The following is a 21,689-nucleotide window of genomic DNA, read 5'->3' on the forward strand; positions in this document are numbered from 1 at the left end:
AATTTAAACTGCTCTTTTTCATTTAAGCTGAACTTCAGTTAGAAGCCATTTTTTTTGTAAAATTCCACATACCAAACAATCTATGCATCATCAAGCCCATTGCTGAACTGACAATGCTCAGACAATTTCTTCATTTCAGCCATGTATGCTGCAATGGATTCCACTTACGTAAAGTGTTCTGTAATTTCATTGTAAGTGTTCCTACATCACTTTCACAGTATCAGCAAAGTTCATTTTGGATGGTTTGCTTGAAGCCATTAAACTTCAAAGCAAACTGTGTATCTTTAAACCCAATGCACTCAGCAAAATTGGTACTTGTTTCTCATTGTCTATTTCATTTGCTTCAAAATACTGTTCAATTGCTCAGTATATAAAATCCAGTTATTTGTAATGTAATCAAATGTGTCTTATCTTTCCAATGTAGCCAACTATTTCTGCTCTTTTTTTTAAATAATTGTTATCTTCCTCTTTATGAACCCATGAATTCTTCTGTTGACTGATTTTTCTTTTTAACTCAAGTGTTTGCACGTGCTGGGCTGCATTTTTTTTTAACTCGCCATTCCTCACTGCATTCTTTTTAGTTCGAACATCTCACTGTGCTTCAACAGTTCGATAGCCATCTCAAGCTCATTTTATAAATACATTGTCACTAATGTTATGTTTTGTAACTTCAAAGGAAGTCACGGGAGTCTGAAATGTGATTTCTACTACTCTAGCAAGGTGTGCACGTATATCGTGACAATGTATGCAATTTGCATATTTATACATATAACCTATAATGTCATTTAAATGAACAAGAATGCTTAACCAAACAATATATATAAGATTGTTCAAATATTGAAATATTTAATATCCAACACCATTGAAATAGCTTTATAATATTTTAATACTCTAGGAAGGAATTGTTTTTATTCATTTTAACAGCATTTTTAAAGGTTGAGTTTGCAATAAGGAAATCATCCTTGCAAGTTGATGTGTCGTGATTAATTGAGAAGTCTCAGATTTTAAATTTGATTTTACATTTGATAGGGTAATGCTGTTAACCAAAATTGCTGCTTCTATTTATATTTAAGCTTATGAGCTAGTAGGTGATTATCAAGTTAGATAATGGCATGGAAAAAAATTGTCCACTATTGTGTGCCAAAATTCTGAAATTCCCATGAATTAACAGGAAATTTCTGGACTATTTCAGCGCCAGTTGAATGGTTTAAATCATTTGAGGAGTGTGTTTTGACGTACTCCCTCAACTTGCTTTTAATGGTCTGTTCTAGACATTCCTGGTCAAGCTGCCTTGAATTTAATTGACTTTATTTCTTAAATCCTTAACATACATGAGGATTAGAAATCTTTACGTTACATCTCTGTCTAAATGTGCAATCATAGTAATTTATAATAAATAGAACAGTCAATGTAACACAGAAATGCACTCAAATCAGTGTGAGTTAATCAGTCTGATGGCCTGGTGGAAGAAGCTGTCCTGGAGCCTGTTAGACAGATAGACAGACAGACATACTTTATTGATCCCGAGAGAATTTGGGTTTTGTTACAGCCGCACCAATAGTGAAGAAATATAGCAATATAAAACCATACATAATTAAATAATAATAAGTTAATCATGCCAAGTGGAAATAAGTCCAGGACCAGCCTATTGGCTCAGGGTGTCTGACACTCCGAGGGAGGAGTTGTAAAGTTTGATGGCCACAGGTAGGAATGACTTCCTATGACGCTCAGTGTTACATCTCGGTGGAATGAGTCTCTGGCTGAAAGTACTCCTGTGCCTAAAAAGTACATTATGGAGTGGATGGGAGTCATTGTCCAAGATGACATGCAACTTGGACAGCATCCTCTTTTCAGACACCACCGTCAGAGAGTCCAGATCCACCCCCACAACATCACTGGCCTTACAAATGAGTTTGTTGATAGGTGTTTGCTACCCTCAGCCTGCTGCCTCAGCACACAACAGCAAACATGATAGCACTGGCCACCACAGCCTCTTAGAACATTCTCAGCATTGCCTGGCAGATGTTAAAGGACCTCAGTCTCCTCAGCAAATAGAGATGGGTCTGACCCTTCTTATAGACAGCCTCAGTGTTCTTTGACCAGTCCAGTTTATTGTTCAATCGTATCCCCAGGTATTTGTAATCCTCCACCACGTCCGTACTGACCCCTTGGATGGAAACGGGTCACAGGTGTCTTAGCCTTCCTCAGGTCCACCACCAGCTCCTTAGTCTTTTTCATATTAAGCTGCAGATGATTCTGCTCGCACCATGTGACAAAGTTTCCCACCGTCGCCCAGTACTCAGCCTCATCTCCCCTGCTGATGCATCCAACTATGGCAGAGTCATCAGAAAACTTCTGAAGAAAAGTCCTGGCTTTTATGCTGCATTACCATTTCCCAGATGATAGCAGCTGGAACAGTTTGTGGTTGGGGTGACTCAGGCCCCCAACGATCCTTCAGGCCCTTTTTGCACACCTGTCTTTGTAAATGTCCTGAATCATGGGAAGTTCACAACTACAGATGCACTGAGCTGTCCACACCACTCTGCAAAATCCTGTGATTCAGGGAGATACAGTTCCTATACCAGGCAGTGATGCTGCCAGTTAGGATGCTATCAGTTGTACCCTTGTAGAAAGTTCTTAGGACTTGGGGACCCATATCAAACTTCCTCAAACATCTGAGGTGTAAGAAGCTCTGTTGTGCTGTTTTCACCACACAGCTGGTGTATGCAGACCATGTGAGGTCCTCAGTGATGTGGATGCCGAGGAACTTTAAGCTGCTTACCCTTGCAACCCCAGATCCATGCTGAAAGTAGGGTTAACCCATCTCTATTCCTCCTGTAAACCACAACCAGCTCCTTTGTTTTTGTGACACTGAGGGAAAGGTTGTTTTCTTGACACCACTGTGTCAGAGAGATGACTTCTTCCCTGTAGGCCACCTCGTTATTGTTTGAAATTAGGCCAATCAATGTAGTGTTGTCAGCAAATTTAATTACCAGATTAGATACGTGGGTGGCGACACAGTCGTGGCTATACAGGGAGTAAAGGAGGGGACTTAGTACATCGCCCTGAGGGGCTCCTGTGTTGAGAGTCAGAGGGATGGAGGTGAGAGAGCCCACTCTTAGCACCTGCCAGTGATCTGACAGGAAGTCCAGGATCCAGCTGCACAAGCCAGGGTCAAGGCTGAGGTCTCTGAGCTCCCTGTCTAGCCTGGATGGAATTATGGCGTTGAATGCTGAACCGTTGTCCAAGAACAGCATTCTCACATAAACACCCTTCTCCAGATGTGTAAGGACGGTATACAGAGCAGTGGCTTTTGCATCGTCTGTTGATCGGTTGTGTCCGTAGGTGAATTGTAACGGGTCCAGTTTGGGTGGTGGCATGCTGCAGATGTAATTCTTGACCAGCCTCTCAGAGCATTTGCTTATTATTGAGGTGAGTGCGACAGGACGCCAGTTGTTCAGGCATGTTACCTTGGACTTTCTTGATATGGGGACAGTGGTGGATAATGTGAAGCTGGAGGGCTGTCTACACTGGGAGAGGGAGGGATTAAAAATGGCTGTAAACACACCTGCCAGTTGTGGTGCGCACATCCTGAGTACTCACCCTGGGATGCCATCTGGTCCTGCAGTCTTGCGACTGTCCACTCATTGGAAACATCTGCATACTCAGCCTCAGAGGTGACCAGATTGCAGGTTGTAGTGGTGGCTTTCCTCAGAGGCTCCGAGTTAGCGACATCGAACCAAACATAAAAGCGATTGAGCTCATCTGGGAGAGAGGCCGCAATGTTGGTGACTCCAGTATGTTTGGTTTTGAAGTCTGCGATGGTATGCAACCCTCGCCACAAGTCACGTGCTATTGGTTGTGAATCTTGACTCAATCTTGTCTCTGTATTGTTGTTTCACAGCCTTGATAGCTTTGTGCAGATCATAACTGCTTTTCTTGAGCTCCTGCTGATTGCTGGTAGCATAAGCTCTGTGTCACAGTAAGTGCTGCTCGCACGGAACTTTTGATTCAGGGTTTCTGGTTTGGGAAGACCCTGACCTTGGACTTCCTTGATATTTGGGGGACAACATCGTAGATGCACTTCTGGATGAAGCACGTGACTCCGTGAGTGAACTCAGAGACATTCTCATCATAGAAGATATTCCAGTTGATGTCATCGAAGCAGTCCTACAGCATGGAGACCGATTAGTCGGATCAACAGTGGACAGTTCTAACTATGGCCGCCTCTTGTTTCAGCTTCTGCCTGTATGTCGGCAAAAGCAGGATCGAAGAGTGATCTGATTTTCCAATAGCTGGGCGAAGGAGGGCTTTGTAAGCGTTGTGGAAGGGAAAGTAGCAGTAGCAGTGGAGCTGTTGCATGCCATACTCGCATATTACTCTTGGTGTTCCTCTTTCCCTCAGGGTCTCCACCACTGTCTGCCATGCCACACTCCCTGCCATGCCCCTTGTCCCTTCCCCCCACCACACCTGCTCTCTGAGTATATTTAATGTGTAGATTGATAGGTTCTTGATTAGTAAGGGTGTTAATGTTATGGGGAGAATGCAGGGTTGAGAGGGACAATAAATCAGCTATAATGGAATGGTGGAGCAGACTCTATGGACCAAATGGCTTAGTTCTGCTCCTTTGTCTTAGGGCGCTCTTATTGTCTTATTCAAGAATTTGAAGAAAACGGTAGGATAGAGATAAAGTAATTGAGTTTTGTTTATGAGACACGCAATAATATGAGATCTGAATGCAAAAAAATGACAAAGCCTGTCAACAATCAAGGAAGGGTCATTCAGTTGTTTTGTAGAAACAATTAAAAATTAGAGGTGAATCTATACATGTAAGATGAAACCAATGGCCCCGTCACCTACTTAAGATGTCCATAACTTTGCATGACAATTAAGTTAATTTTAAAAAAACAAAATTAAAATAGGAGTAGTCAGGTTAGGCCATACTGGAGAAAGACAAGTAATTAATATTTGGGTTTATTGCCTTTATTGCCTCACTGTACACCCATGATTTTATAGGCAAGCTTCCATCGAACACAATGTATAAGTTTGCTGATGACACCACAATTGTAGGCCGTATCTTGGGTAATGTTAGTCTGAGTACAGAGAGGAAATTAAGAACCTGGTGGCATGGTGTGAAGACAATAACCTATCCCTCAATGTCAGCAAGACGAAGGAATTGGTTGTTGACTTCAGAAGGAGTAGCGGACCGCACGACCCCATCTGCATCGGTGGTGCGCAGGTGGAACAGGTCAAAAGCTTTAAGTTCCTCAGTGTGAATATCACAAATGACCTGACTTGGTCTAACCAAGTAGAGTCCACTGCCAAGAAGGCCCACCAGCGCCTTTACATCCTGAGAAAGCTGAAGAAATTTGGCCTGTTTCCTAAAACCCTCATTAATTTTTATAGATGCACCGTAGAAAGCATTCTTCTAGGGTGCATCACAGCCTGGTATGGAAGTTGTCCTGTCTAAGACCAGAAGAAACTGTAGAAGATCGTGAGCATAGCCCAGCACATCACACAAACCAATCTTCCATCCTTGGACTCACTTTACACTGCACGCTGTTGGAGCAGTGCTGCCAGGATAATCAAGGGCACGACCCACCCAGCCAACACACTTTTTGTCCCACTTCCCTCCGGGAGAAGATTCAGGAGCTTGAAGATTCGTACGGCCAGATTTGGGAACAGCTTCTTTCCAACTGTGATTAGACTGTTGCATGGATCCTGACCCGAATCTGGGCCGTACCTTCCAAACATCTGGATCTGACTTGCACTACCTTACTTTCCCTTTTCTATTTTCTAATTATGAATTATAATTTAAATTTTTATTATATTTAATTTGATTTGTACTCCAGGGAGCACGAAGCACAGAATCAAATATCGCTGTGATGATTTACGCTCTAGTATCAATTGTTTAGTAGAGTAAGTTTAGTTGTTTATTTTGATTATGAATGTCATTTAAACCAATTATCATTACTAATGGTGCATAGTTGCCTGTTAAAATTGCAGCTAATGGATATCATGCAATGTGATACCATTAACATGAGAAAAGTTCATTGTTCTCCAGTATGTGAGCTATTGTTACTGTACAACTTGCAATAAATTTCAATTAACACACACAAAATGCTGGTGGAACACAGCAGGCCAGGCAGCATCTATAAGGAGAAGCTCAGTCAATGTTTCGGGCTGAGACCCTTCGTCAGGAATTAAATTTCAATTAAATGAGTATGTCTTAAAAAACTTAAGATATGTAGTTCTCTTGTTTTTAAACACTAATTCTCAGTAATACTAAAGCACTGTAGTTCTTTTATACTCATTGTGTCACGAAAGAGCAACCAAGTGATTCGTTAACTTTTATTTGATGACATACATATGTAAGATGTACTTAAGATGAAAAATATTGATTCTATCAGTTTTTTGATAAAACTTGTGTAGTGCGCTTCTTAAAAAGCATAAAAAATTAAACTAGGATGGCAAATACAGACATTCAAAAATAATGCTTGCTTAGATATTATATGCTTTGGTAATCAATACGAAAGTCATAAGTGTCATTGTCTTCTTCCAGCTTGTAAAATATATAGATATATAGTCTTTTAATTGAAAAATCCAATTTGTGTGGTGTGTACAGCAGCAGAGCCAGATGCAGGAGTAATAGACATCCAGCTCATCTCAAACTTCTGTATTTCAGTTAGAAATTGCTGGTCATTGGCACTATGACTAAAAATGGACAGGGAAAAGAGTTCACTCCTCCCAGATCAACTAGCTAAATCCTTTGAAATTAGACCACAGCACTGGATTAACACTCTCTACATGGTGAATGGTGCAAAGTGAAATCACGTTTCAGTTATATTAAACTTCCAACTTTCTATTATTAATAAGTCATTACACAACACTGAGGATTATGTTGGTTTTGAAATGATGGCGTGTTTTTAAGTTTTTCCTGTTTCAATTATTTAAGAAACATAATCGAATTGAATAGGGTGCCATGAAATTTCACATCTAAGTGACTTAATACATCATTATGAGTCGCTACTACATAAATGTAAATATCAGTATTCAAAAACATAAGACCAGCATTTAATTTTGTATCTTTCAGAATACAATAGAAGAAATTGATTTTGAAGATGTAGAACTATATGTTTCTTCTCAGGAACAAAGATTTAGACTGTTTACATCGCTGGAATATGAAGGGCAGCTCTTTATGACCCCACGGGACTTCATTGAGTCTGTCACAACAGATGAACCACGAAGTAAGTATATCTGTTCTCTCCAAATGATTTCATATGTAATAATTTTTAAAGCATGGTAAAGAAGCTGCTACTTTGGGAGATGTTAAATGCAAATTTTGAAGAAATGTGAAAACAATGGAACTTAGGAAAAGGGCACTTAATTTGTCCAAATACATATGGACTGGAGGCAGAAATGGTCTTGAGTTGAAAGGTTTTAGTTGGAGCTGGAGAAGATGATAAAAGGGAAATGAAAATAAAGTGTGTTTCCAGGGAACCACAATGCTCATTTCTAGAACAGAGCAATACTGGATCTAGTTTTTGGAGATTAAGGTATAGGACAAAGTAGTCCATTTTAATGCAATAACATATGATGAAAATTATCAGATCATTCTTTAAACAGTATGTTACAGACATATGATAAAATTCAAAGATAAAAATATCCAGCTAGAAAACTGAGGTGGAGAACACATGTAGGTGATTTTAAGAGAGATTTTGTACAATTTGACTTGAAACATTGCCTAAGAACATTCCCTATGAAGTTGAATTAAGAGACATTCGAATTTGATGCTCCCAAGATAATGAAAAAAATTAAATTAAAACAGGAAAAGAACGTTGGAAGAGCTATCAGGAGTGGAATCTTAGGAAAATCAAGTCAAATGCAGAGAGTACATAAGAAAATTGAAGAATGTTTCATGAAGGATTAAAAGCTAGGTAATTTCAAAGGAAACACGCAAATATTTTATAAACTTAGAAATTGTTAGATCCAGAATGTAAATTCCATGGACAATGGGTAGGGTCTGCATCTAGAAATGATATAGAGATGACTGGGTGGGTCTGTTTCAGTACTGCAGCTTATGACTACAGCTGTTGATGGTACTAAATCCTCATACAGTTAGCAATACTGTCCTTGCATCTACAACAATGGCTTTTCAACAACACAGAATTTGAGTCAATATGGAGAAGCACCTTGCAAAATAAACAGAACCTACTGAGTACAGTCGGCCCTCCTTATCTGCAGGGGATTGGTTCTGGGACCCCTCGCAGATACTAAAATTCGTGAATGCTCAAGTCCCTTATTCAACTTGTCTCAATGGGGTGGACCTTAGGACTCAGTGGAACCCCAGACGTTATTTAACCTGTCTCAGTGTGGTGGACATTAGGACCCGGCAGCAGAGATCTGAATCCGCAGTGTTTCTGTTTGCGAAAATAATCACAAACACGATTGAAAATAAAGTGGAAATAATAAAGCAAACGGAAAGAGGTGAAACGCCATCGGTCATTGGAAAAGCGTTAGGCTACAGTCGGTCAACGATCAGAACAATTTTAAAGTGTGAATTTTAAAGATGAAGTGAGAAAGGCTCTGCCCCAATGAAAGCTACATTTATTACTAAGCAATGCAGTGGCTTAATTATTGGGCTTTGGGGTTTTAGATTTTGGGTTCTTAATCCTCCACATCAACCCGGCACAGTGGAGAGTGCACTCAGGAGTGGTCTGGTCTGAGTCCCGACAACTTCCGTTCCCAAGCCTGGTGCTGAAACATGTTTCTTAAGTGTTTTATATGCATAGAAAGGTAAAATATATACTATATACTAAGACAAACGTTTGACTAACTGATGCTAAATAATACCGGATGTACCTGTTCCGACTTAAGAGAACTTCTGATTTTTTTCGATCCCGATCCACGATAACCCACGCACATCCTCCCGTATACTTTAAATCATCTCTAGATTACTTAAAATACCTAATACAATGTAAATGCTATGTAAAATGGTTGTTATACTACTTTGTTTAGGGAATAATGACAAGAAAAAAAAGTCTGCACATGCTCAAACATCAAGTGCTGGAGGAGCACTTCCAGGTTTTTGTGATCGCGGTTGGTTGAATTCGCGCATGTGGAATTCATGGATAAGGAGGGCCAACTGTATACTGTATTCACAGAACCGCAATCTATTTCCAGAGGAATTGGACTGTTGAATTTGCAGTCCTGTGAGCTGGAATGGCTACCCACTGTGTTGTAATAAGTATGTGTAGTGTATTCAATCTTTCTGTAATATTTGAGTAATATTGCAAATATATTGTTTTATTAAGCAATCTTTGTTTACATAATTCATTATAAGTAATATACAGGTAGTCCCCAAGTTACGTACATCCGACTTACGAACAGCTCATACTTACGAACCCAAGAAGGAGAACACAGTCTGCCATTTTAAGTCGGATTGCGATGCTGTCCGCCATTTTAAGTCATTGCCGTTGACACTGTGTTGAGTGTGTAACTTTGTATTTGGCTTAAATTTTTCTTGGCACAATTCACCCCAACCCCGTCTCCCCCCCCCCCCACCTTTTCTGGTCAGCTGGTGGTGCAGTGAGATCAGCGTCGGGCTCGAGAACGGACGTTCCCGAATTCGATCCAGTGACAGACCACTCTCAAGCGCGCTCTCCATTTGTGCCAGGTTGATGTCGAGCTTGCCACTCGACCTCGTAAAAATAAACACTGCCACCTCCAGTTTAAATTCCCATGCAGAATATTGTGGAGGGTCAAATACCCAAACCTAACACAGCCCCCACCTGTCCCATTTAAGCTGGCTCAGTTCGGTGGACTTAAGGACCCAAGGAATTCAGTGTGGTGGTACTTAGGACCTGGCGGAGCTCGGGACCCGCGCCAGCAGTGTTTCTGTTCCGTTGACGGGAAGTGATCACGATTGAAAATAAAGTGGAAATAATAAAGCAAACGGAAAGAGGTGAATCATCATCGGTCATTGGAAAAGCGTTAAGCTACAGTCGGTCAACGATCGGATCAATTTTAAAGGATAAAGTGAGAATAAAGGAGCATGTGAAAGGCCCTGCCCCGATGAAAGCTACAATTATTACTAAGCAACACAGTGGTTAATTATTGGAATACATACGTTTCTTAAGTATTTTATATGCATGGAAAGGTAAAATATATACTACATACTAAGACAAATGTTTGACTAACTGATGCTAAATAATACCGTATTGTTCTGACTTGCGTACAAATCCGGCTTAAAGGTGGACTCAGGAACGGAACTCGTTCGTAACCCGGGGACTGCTTGTATAAGAAGTACGTGAATGACATACATCATTTGTCACCACCCCATGTTTGAGCACTTCACTAGGAGAAGAAAGAAAGAAAAACTAAGTAGACAAGTATCCCGGTTCCTGTGTTTTTCTTTCAATTAGTTTCTGGAATTATAAAACTTAACACTGTTAACAAGGAACTTTTGAAACAAACCTAAGATAACTACCTACCTGTTGAAGTGCAGCACATTTTTCTTTGGAAGAGGAAATAAACTTTCGAGTTATAGTATAAAAAGACAAAAAAAAATGGATGAAATTAGCAAGCAGTGAGTATGGACATGGGTTCATAAACAGTGAGTCCTGGGTGATAATTTTTAAAAAAGTTGAACTGACTGGCTACATCAGAAAGATAGCCTCGTTCGATTGCACAAGAAATAACTGGATGACGTCTACTGAGTTTGAGTAGTATTTTTAAGCAAATGAAATAGCTGATGAAAACAAGTGCCAGTGTTGCTGAGTGCAATGAATGGAAGAGCTCTCATACACTAGACCAAAGCAGGTTTAAAGTGAAAACTTGCAGAAAATGCAACAAAGTAGGAAATAGAAAAAGAGCATGTTGGGTGTACAAAAATAAATGGACTGCACAGGGAAGAGGAAAAGATTAAAAAGTCAAGTTGGAGTTTCAAAGAGAGCATTAATCTGCAAGTTGTTGATGAAAAATCTGATAATGATAAGATTGACACCAAACTGGGTGGCTTTGAGATTTAAATTGTGAAAACTAGCAAGAGACGAGCAATATGGCTTACACCAGAAGTGAATTGCAAATTAATTAAAATGGAATTGGATAATGGCTCAGCTGTTTCACTCATTTCACAGAATGAGTTTGAACGGTATTTCAAAGATACTGAACTGAAGCCTGCAGATATCCAGCTAAGAATATAAGCTGGAGAAAAGATCTTTGCTGTAGGAATGACATTTGTAACAGTGAAATACAACAGCCAACAAGCCACATTAGACTTGTATGTGGTAAAAACAGGAGGACTAGCATTGTGGAGCTGCATTTGGCTGAGAGAACTACAACTTGAATGGAGGTTTATCCAACATTTGCCACATCCCCTGAAATAGTCAATTGAAAGCAAATTAACAATGGTACTGGGTGATGCCACAGCAATGTTCAAAGATCGCATTGGAAAACTCAAAACGTATCAAGGGTAAAATGGTGTTAAGTTAAAATGCCACACCCAAGTTTTACAAAGCCTCTTCCTATTCCTTATACTATCCATGATAAAGTCGCCAGTAAGCTAGATTTTATGGAGGTTGAGGGAATTCTTTCCAAGGTTCAGTGGGGCCCATAGGCAACATTAGTAGTGCTAGTAGCCAGGAAAAAATGTGTCTGTCAGGATTTGTGGTGATTTTAATGTTGCTGGAAGTACTGTAGATTACCCTGCTTTGTCCAGATAAAGGATATCTTTGCAAACCTTTCTAGAGGGACGCACTTCACCAAAGTGGACTTGGATGAGATGTACCTACAGCTGGAGATGGAAGAAGAGTCCTGTGATTCTCACCATAAGCACTCACAAAGGGTATTATCATTATAATAGGCTTATTTTTGGAGTAGCATCTGCACCTGCACTCTGTCAGAAAGCTATGGACCAGGTGGTACAAGGTTTTTTCCAAGTACTCAGTGTTACCTGCGTGACATCATTGTTACTATTAAGGATGACAAGGAACATCTCCAAGATCTTGGGACACTGTTAAAAACATTAGAAGATTATGGGCTCAGAGCAAGACATGACATATGAATTCTTTAAACCAAGCATTACTTACTCTGGTTAAACCATTGACACACAAAAATTACACAAGTGTGCTAAAAATATTCAAGCTGAGGTGAATTCCCTCAGGCCAAATACGTGTCATAGTTGTGGTTCTTTTTAGGATTTGTCAATTACTATAACGGGTTCCTGTCAAACCTGGCTACTGTACTCCACCCCTTGAACTCATTACTACAGATTGGGAAGAAATAGCAATGGACAAAGCAGTGTGAGATGGTAACCAGAAATGGTGACAACAGACACTGTACTTAAATATTATGATCCATATCATCCAGTGAAGTTTGTCTGTGATGTCTCGCCTTATGGTACAAGTGCAGACATGTCGTATGTTATGTGATGTAAGTGAATGCCCATAGTCTTTGCATCACTTTCCTTTCCACTGCAGAGAAAAATTACACACAGATTGACAGCGAGGCATTGATTCTGCTTTACAGTGTAAAATGTTTCAGTCAGTACCTGTATGAGAGAGAGTTTCCCCTCATGACTGATCATCAGCCATTTTGTCCATTTTGAATCCACAGAAGGGTGTTCCATTAACAGCATCAGCACAAATGTCTTGGAGAACACAGTTACTTCATGAGGGCAGCTAATTATGGGAATGCTAATAGATTGTTCTTCTTACCCTTGCAAAAGGAAGTACCTGCAAAATTTACAAAAGAGGACACTTTTCTTGACATATTCTCCCTAATGCAAATCGAAGATCTCCCTGTTACGGCAGAGATGATCCAAAGGGAAAGCAGAAAGACCACACATTGTTGCAGATCTACATAGCAACCCAAAATGGCTGGAATGTGCAGCAGAAATTCCAGTTTCTACCTATGTGTACCAGAGCTGGGATGAACTTGCCCTTGATGGGAGTTCCTTTATGTGGGGATTGAGAGTTTTTGTACGATCAAAACTGAGAGCAAAAGTGTTGGAGGAGCTACATGCCAATCATCTAGGTGTGATTAAAATTAAAGTGTTGGCTCCAAGATTTGTCTGGTGGCCTGGGATAGATTCGGGGATTGAGCAGTTTGCTATGCACTGATTGGGATGCCAGCATGTTCAGAAGATGCCAAAAGCAGCGCCTCGCCTTCCCTGGGATTGCGTTCTTTTGGCAGAGGATTCATGTGGATTTTGCCAAACCATACATGGGTACAAATTTCTTTATAGTAGAAAGTGGCCAGAAGCATTCCCGAACTCGTCCACTGCAGCCTTGCATGCTTGATGTGTTAAGAAGGCTCTTCTCAAGAACTTGTGTTCCAGAGCACTTCGTCAGTGACAGTGGACCACAGTTTGTCGAAAATGAATTTCTGAAAATAAATTGAATAAGACATATTTGAGCACCTCCCTAAGGGGGAGAAAAAAAGGAAAGAAATATTAAGTAGACAAGCATTCAGGCTCATGTGTTTTTCTTTTGATTAGTTTCTGGAGTTACAAAACATAACAGTAAGTTTAAAGAAAGAGAAGGAAATGTGTAGAAACTAGAAGTGATTTATGATGGTATCTAGTTAACTAAAGAGGAATGATTACGGAAGAGCAGTCTCAAGGATTGAATCGAGATAAAGAATAGTAAGGAGATCCTTTACAAATTTAAAAAACATAGGGAATCAGAATCAGGTTTATTATCACCGGCATGTGACATGAAATTTGTTAACTTAGCAGCAGCTGTTCAATGCAATACATAATCTAGCAGACAGAGGGAAAAAAACAAATAAAATTAAACATAATAAATGAACAAGTAAATCAATTACATTTATTGAATAGATTTTTAAAAAGTATGCAAAAACAGAAACACTGTATATTAGAAAAAAGTGAAGTATTGTCCAAAGCTTCAACGTCCAGTTAGGAATCTAATGGTGGAGGGGAAGAAGCTGTTCCTGAATCACTGAGTGTGTGCCTTCAGACTTATGTATCTCTTACCTGATGGTACCAATTAGAAAAGGGTATGCCCTGGGTGCTGGAGGTCCTTAATAATGGACACTGCCTTTCTGAGACACTGCTCCCTGAAGATGTCCTGGGTACTTTGTAGGCGAGTGCCCAGAATGGAGCTGACTAAATTTTCAACCCTCTGCAGCTTCTTTCAGTCCTGTGCAGTAGCCATCCCCCCACCCATACTAGACAGTGATGCAGCCTGTCAGAATGCTCTCCATGGTACAACTATAGAAGTTTTTGAATGTATTTGTTGACATGCTAAATCTTTTCAAACTCCTAATAAAGTATAGCGGCTATCTTGCTTTCTTTATGACTACATCAATATGTTGGGACCAGGTTGGATCCTCAGAGATCTTGACACCCAGGAACTTGAAGCTGCTCACTCTCTCCACTTCTGATTCCTCAATGAGAATTGGTATGTGTTCTTTTGTCTTACCCTTCCTGAAGTCCACAATCAGCTATGAATGAGATTTTGACTGGGCCAGAGGAAATAAGGACCTTAGTTGTTAATCACCATCTGTACATAATTGTAAGGAGAAAGCCAAATTTAGTGGTTGTTTGCAGAAGACCATCAGCATGAGGTATTACTTTTTTAGGTTGGATCCAATGCATTCTTCATATGACTATTTCTGAGATTCATTAGATGAGCTGATGTTAATAATTAGATCTTATGCAAACTGCATCAAATGAAGGAGATGCATTTAATGCCTTTCTTATAAAAATTAATCATTGGGACTGTACAATCTTGAACAAATTTGAGCAGTAAGCATTCAAGTATCAAAAGCTTTTCATCTCTGTACATTGACAATATGATACCAATACCAGTACTTTAGGATTTAGTACAGAATTTGCAGTTGAACTTCACTATAATTACTGTAAACCTGACAACTACTAATATTTGCCTATTTACAACTAAATGCAAACATCCAGAATTGTCCTGCTCCTCCCAGGTGAACACAATACCAAATCTGTGTCATTGCTTAAATATCAACATTTTCATACTGTGTTCATATACTTAACCATCAGCTGTTTATATGTTACTTTCCAGAGGGTGTTCAATAAGAGTCCTCAAAAAAGATATGTCCATAAAATAAGGATGCATGGAGTTGGGGGTTAGGTGTTAGTTATTAGTTAATCAAAAGAAGACAGAGAATTGAGATAAATGAATGTTTCTTTGGTTAGCAATCAGTGGAGAGCGGATTGCAGCAGGGGATGGTGCTGTGCTTGTAACTTTTCACCATATACGTTAATGATTTGGAAGAGGGAACCGGGTTTAACATATCCAAGTTTGCTAATGATACTAAATTGAGTAGAAAAGCAATTTGCAGATATGTGGAGAGTCTGCAGAGAGATAGAGATCTTTTAAGTGAGTGGGCAAAGGTCTGGCACATGGAGTACAATGTTGCCAAATGCGAGGTCATCCAATTTGGAGGAAAAAACAAAAGATCAGATTATTATTTAAATGGTGAAATATTGCATATATGATGCAGAGGGAATTGGGAATGTATCTGTATGAGTCACAAAAGGTTGATTTCCAGGTGCAGCAGGTTGTCAAGAAGTTAAATGGAACGTTGACCTTCATTGCTAGAGTGATTCAATTTAAAAGCAGGGAGGTTATGCTGCAACTGTACATGGTATCAGTGAGACTGCATCTAGTGTACTGAATGCATTTCTGGTCTCCTCACCTGAGGAAAGATATACTTGTTGGTCTTGGAGGCCATACAGAGGAGGTTCACCAAGTTGGTTCAAGAGATGAGGGTTGAGCCTATGAGGACAAATTGAATTGGCTTGACTATACAGTACTCACTGGATGGAATTCAGAAGATAGACTAAGGAATACTTGTTTTGGAATGCCATAGTCTTGAAAAATTAATTTGATGTCTGATTTTTTTTAACAGTTTATTGCTTCACTATATATATATATATATATATATATATATATATATATATATATATATACATACACACACACACACACACACACACACACACATCCTAATGTCTGTTTATGTTCTGTAAAATGTTTTGGGTAAAATTTGTGTTTTTTGTTTCTTTGTTGTCTATGTGAATTCTTCATTCAGAGTTCCCATTCAGTCTTTAACATGTGGACTCTTTCTGGGAGTTCACATATCTCTTGCAGAACCCACCTCATTGCAAATCGGATTATAATAGGAAGAAACATACCACATAACCTGCTTAACCTATTTTGGGCAGGTTTCAACAATGTCATTAGTGAGCAGCATCACTGTGCTACTGATTAAAGATTTAGGTCAATGTATCCAGGGACTGAGTAATTGCTCAAGCTTTGGTTCTGAGAGTGTTTTTGCAAGAACGAAGGTTATTTTATTATCTTTATTGTGAGTCCACAGAGCATATGTAATAAGCTGTTCTTTTCATCGTTGCACAAAGTCTGTATCTATTGCACTTGCATGTATGTCTATTCCTATTGGACACTAATCTCAGTTTGTTTAGGTTCTTGCAAGGTCCTGACTCTGAAGATGTGATGTAAGTCTAATGAAATTTATGGCTTTATGTCCTAGTCATAAAAACTGCATATATGTACATAGTAAATCTAATTGTGTGAAGTGCATTGATGATAGGCAATTATAGTCAATGGGTGTATTACTAGTTTATTATCTTGATCTATAAAGAAAGCAATACTTTGGATATGTTACTAATGCAAACACTTTTTGTATTTTTAATCAAAACCATATGCATAAAATATCCATTTCAATATTGTAATTTCTGATAAAATTAGGTCCTGAATTTTTAATTTTGTTTTCACTGAGTTTATAAAGAGAACTCACACTTGAAAGCATGTGTTTAAACAATAAAGCTTGGCTCTAGATCATTTTGAATCCTTTTAGATCTTGGCAACGAAGAATCATCTGGACTGATATTATTTGATATGCATTCTTGTTTATTTCTGAATGGTGTATTTTCAATATTTATTCAAGTCAGATATATAAAAGGAGTCTGACTACTTTCGCATTATTTACTATTTATTATTCTGTCTTTTTGTACTAAACTATGGAATAATTAAGTGATTTTGATTAAATAAAATGTGTAACATTCAAATTGAGAGTTAAATAGAATTATTTAAGTAGAAATATTGTTTTCGACAGCCATGTTCTGTTGCACACAAGATCATACGTCTTTCTGGAGCCTTGCACTTCTGGATAGACAAAAAAATATCATTATCAAATGGAACAGGAGAGGATTTGAAGAAACATTGTAGGATTGCATTTACTAGGCTTGAATTCCCTTGAGTTCAGAAGATTAAGTGATGTAATTGAAGCATTCTAGCATATGTAAATATTTTGATAGGATAAAAACCAATCTGAATCAGGTTTATTCAAATATGTATATGTACATATGACACCATATAGTACCCTGTGATTCATTTTCTTGCAGCCATTCACAGTAAGTACAAAGAAACACAATAGATTCAATGAAAACATGCGACAAAGACAGACAAAGAACCAATAGGCAAAAGACAACAAGCTGTGCAAATATAATAATAATAATAATAATAATATATAAATAAGTAATAAATATGAAGAACACACAGGTTGTGGCGTCCTTAAGAGTGAGTCCATAGATTATGAAATTAGTTCAGTGATTAGGTGAGTGATGTTATTCCCTCTGGTTCAGGAGACTTATGGTTGAGGGGTAATAACTGTTCCTGAACCTGGTAGTGTAGAACTTGAGGCTCCTGTACCTCCTTCCCGATGACAGCAGTGAGAAGAGAGCATGGACTGGATGGTGGGGTCCATGCTGATGGATTATCACTGACATATGTCATGAAACTTTTTGTTCTGCAGCAGCAGTACAACAGTACATGATAAAAAATACTGTAAATTGTAATTAGAAACAGTGCTTATAAAAGTATTTCTTCCCCCCTCCCACCCCCAGGGTGAAGTTTCCACATTTTATTGTTTTACAGCATTGAATTACAGTGGATTTACTTTGGCTTTTTTTGACACTGATCAACTGAAAAGACTCTTTTGTGTCAAAGTGAGAACAAACTTCTACAAATTGGTCTAAATTTATTACATTTATTAAACACAAAATAATTTATTGTATAATTCCTCACCCTCTTTAAGTCAGTATTTAGTAGATGTGCCTTTGGTAGCAATTACAGCTTTGAGTCTCTGTGGATGCATCTCCATCAACTTTGCACATCTGGACACTGCAATTTTTCCCCATTCTTTTTTTTAACAAAATTGCTCAAGCTCTGTTGTATTGCATGGGGATCATGAGTGAACAATTCTTTTTGGATTGAGGTTTGGGCTCTGACTTGGCCACTCCAGGACATTCATTTTGTTGTTTTTAAGCCATTCCTTACATGGTTGAGGGGTTATAACTGTTCCTGAACCTGGTAGTTACCTCTGGCTTTATGCTTGGGGTCATTGTCTTATCCCAAGTTGCAGTTCTCTTGCAGACTGCATTAGGTTTTCCTCCAAGATTTCCCTGTATTTTACTGTATTCATTTTACTCTTCCTTCACAAGCCTTCCAGGGCATGCTGCAGTGAAGCATCCACATAGCATGATGCAGCAACCAACATGCTTCACAGTAGGGATGCTGTGTTTTTGATGATGTGCGGTGTTTGGCTTACATCAAACATAGCATTTAGTTTGATGGCCAAAAAGCTCAATTTTGGTTTCATCAGAGCATAGAACAGCCTTTCTCAACCTTTTTGCCCTAGAGGAACCCTTGAAATAAAATTTAGGTCTCAGGGAAACCCCTGGATACAAATTATTATATGTAGAACTTACAGTACATTAGCATGATCAATAAGTTGTAAATATAATAAAACAAAGATAATTGTCAATGCTCCTTTAAGTAGAGAATGAATTTTTAGCCAATCTTTCTTGAAAAAAAAACAGATAGTTAAACTTAGCTTACCTTTCTTGAAATTAATCTTTTCATAAATTTTAAAACCTCATAAGGTAAACGTAATAAATTTCTCAATTCTGGGTTTAATTTCACATGGATTTCATCTTCAACTGAAATGAGACGATTGCAATCCTTGCTCTGCCGCTGTTAAGAGAAAGGTTGCTCACACACGTAAGAAGTTCAAAACTGCAGCAAAATGTTCATTGCTTTCCTATGAACGTGGCAGGATGCTCTTCTTTCACAGAGATGCAGAACTTGTCCAGGGGCAGGTCAGTAAATCTAATCTTGAGTGCATGATCAGAATGTAGCTTACAAAGTTCTTCTTCTCTCAAAGTCAGGTTGTCAGGCTGAGCAGAAGATTCAGAGGAAAGGTCCCTCACGCTGTCATACACTTGTGTTGAAAGGGAGGAAAAATACTGTTCAATTTTGTTCTGCAGTTCTTCCAGGTTGTTTTCAATAAGACTCTAGACTTTCTGACATTCTTCCTCATTCTCAAGCCCAATCAGCAGTGGAAACATTTCAAGATCCTTGTGCAACATGATTTTTTCAAAGAATCAGTTTACTTTTAATTACAAGAATCTTGTCACTTAACGTCAAAACATTTTCTCCAGGGCCTTGCAGAGACTTGTTCAGCTAGTTCATATGATGAAAAATGTCTTAAGTTGGTTAGTTTCTGCAGCCATTCTTCATTTCCATCTTTAAAGCACTCCTGCAATTCACCTTTCAGCTCAAACTCTTTACTTGCTAAGCCACCAGTTATCTCGATGTAGCAGGAGATTGGTGTGCTCTGTCCAGGTTTTCAGTTTTTTTTTTAACATTCTGGAGTGAACTGGTCTTTACAGATACTAAATAACTTGCTTCCTGAATCTTTCTAGTGACTGTGACTTTATTTTAAAAAGCTTTAATCTGTTTGTTTTGTGATTCCTAAGGCCATTTAAAATAATCAGCACTTTTACGTGTCATATGGCTGTGATTTGTAGTTCAGTGTCTTTTCAATTTTGCTGGAGCCATTGCTACATTTGTAAGTTGTTTGCCACAGATCAGGCACAATGGTAAAGGACAACCTGGATCACCAGTCCATGTAAAATCCATTGATAAATAGCTTTCATTGTAAAAATGGGCTTTTTTGTGTCTATTGTTGGACGAGTGCAGTGAAATTTCTCAGATGATTGTAATTCTTCATCATTAGCCTATCATTAACCTTAATCATTGTCTGGAGGTCTAGACCTAGAATCCTCCTCTTCAAAAATTGCTACACTGTACGGTTTTTAGAATGAAAATTACCCTCCAGTTTTCTGCAACACTGGAAGCGCGTTCATTCCCATTAGTCAGTTGGCAATGTTTAAGGCAAAGTTGGGAGAGGTAGTTCAGGAGGGACTAGCTTGTGTAACATCCCATGTTGGGTGAGTCCATTCAATGCTGGGATAGCCCACTTCATGCTCATCAGCCCACAGTCCCCCCCCCCCCCCCTCTGTGCAATACAGCGCTCACCAATTATCAATGGCCTCCCTATCTGGCATCAAAAACTGAGAATGGATTAAACCAAATAAGCACGGTCCAACTTCGCACTCCCATTACGGGCTGAAAGTGGTAGCTCTGTCACTGCCCACCTTTGCAAGTGCTGGCATTGTGCATTGCATGAGGTTGAAGACAATTTTTAAAAAAAATCTTTTTTATTAGTTATTATTGAAGAGCAACAAAAATACATTAAGGTAATCAAGTCAATATATCATGTACAATGAATTAAATTAGCAAATAACTGATTAACAAAGCTAAGCAATGTATCGATAATAATAAGAAAAAATAGTGTTAAGAATATTTTTTTTTGAAAGAAAGAAAAAAAGAACCCTTACTAAGAGAAAAAAAACCCTACTAACTAAAAAAAAATGGGAAAAAAAAACCATTGGGAGCACAACCCTGGAGCTATACATCATACAAGCTTCCATAGAATAAAAACATCAATCTGTCAACTCAAATCCATTTAAACAAAAATCAGAAGGAAACCATATTAATTAACTCAAATTAGATGATAGTAGCGGGCAAATGAACCCCACCTTTTCTCAAAATCAAATCAAGGATCAAAAGTTCAACTACTGATTTCTTCAAACTAAGACATAGCATCACCTGAGAGAACCATTGTATCAAAGTAGGAGCAGAAGCATCTTTCCATTTCAACAAAATAGCCCTTCTGGCCAATAATGTAATGAATGCAATTACATGTTGGTATGATAGAGAAATACCATGAATATATTGAGGGATTATACCAAGCAAAACTGTCAATTTATTAAGTTGTAAATTAATTTTTAGAACTGTAGATATTGTAGAGAAAATAGATTTCCAAAATTGTTTCAGTACAGAACACGACCAAAACACGTGTCAATGTGGCGGTTTCGGTTTTACATCTGTCACACTGACTATCAACATTAGGAAACATTTTAGACGGTCTCTCCTTTGTCAAATAGTAATGATGTACAATTTTAAATTGAATTGAAGAGTGACTGTCACAGATCAAAGAACAGTTAACCAACTTCAAAATCCGCAATCAATCCCTGGGTTATCAAGGTCATGTTAAGCTCTCTCTCCCAATCTTGCTTTATCTTAAGTGAAGGGTAGTTGTGCTGTTGTAACAATAAATTATAAATTTTCCCAATAAAACCTTTCACTAAAGGGTTCATTTTTAAAATAATATCTAACAGGTCAGAATCCTGTATATATGGAAAATTACCTAAATATTCTTGTAAGAAGTGTCTAACCTGAAGATATTGCAGGAAATGTGAATAC

General features: G+C 38.6%; 1 protein-coding gene across 6 annotated transcripts in view; it reads left to right on the plus strand.

The window, feature by feature from the left end:
- Positions 1-21,689, plus strand: part of micu3a (mitochondrial calcium uptake family, member 3a) — a 152,844-nt gene that overhangs the window by 21,848 nt on the left and 109,307 nt on the right. For 5 of the 6 annotated variants that reach the window (XM_059989270.1, XM_059989268.1, XM_059989265.1 and 2 more), the window contains exon 2: positions 7,094-7,247. In XM_059989270.1, coding sequence (XP_059845253.1) covers positions 7,094-7,247 — 154 coding nt within the window. The remainder of the gene's footprint in view (positions 1-7,093; positions 7,248-21,689) is intronic. The other variant, XM_059989267.1, reaches the window with a different exon arrangement.

The sequence above is a fragment of the Hypanus sabinus genome, chromosome 14 (assembly GCF_030144855.1).
Source record: "Hypanus sabinus isolate sHypSab1 chromosome 14, sHypSab1.hap1, whole genome shotgun sequence".
Lineage (NCBI taxonomy): Eukaryota > Metazoa > Chordata > Chondrichthyes > Myliobatiformes > Dasyatidae > Hypanus > Hypanus sabinus.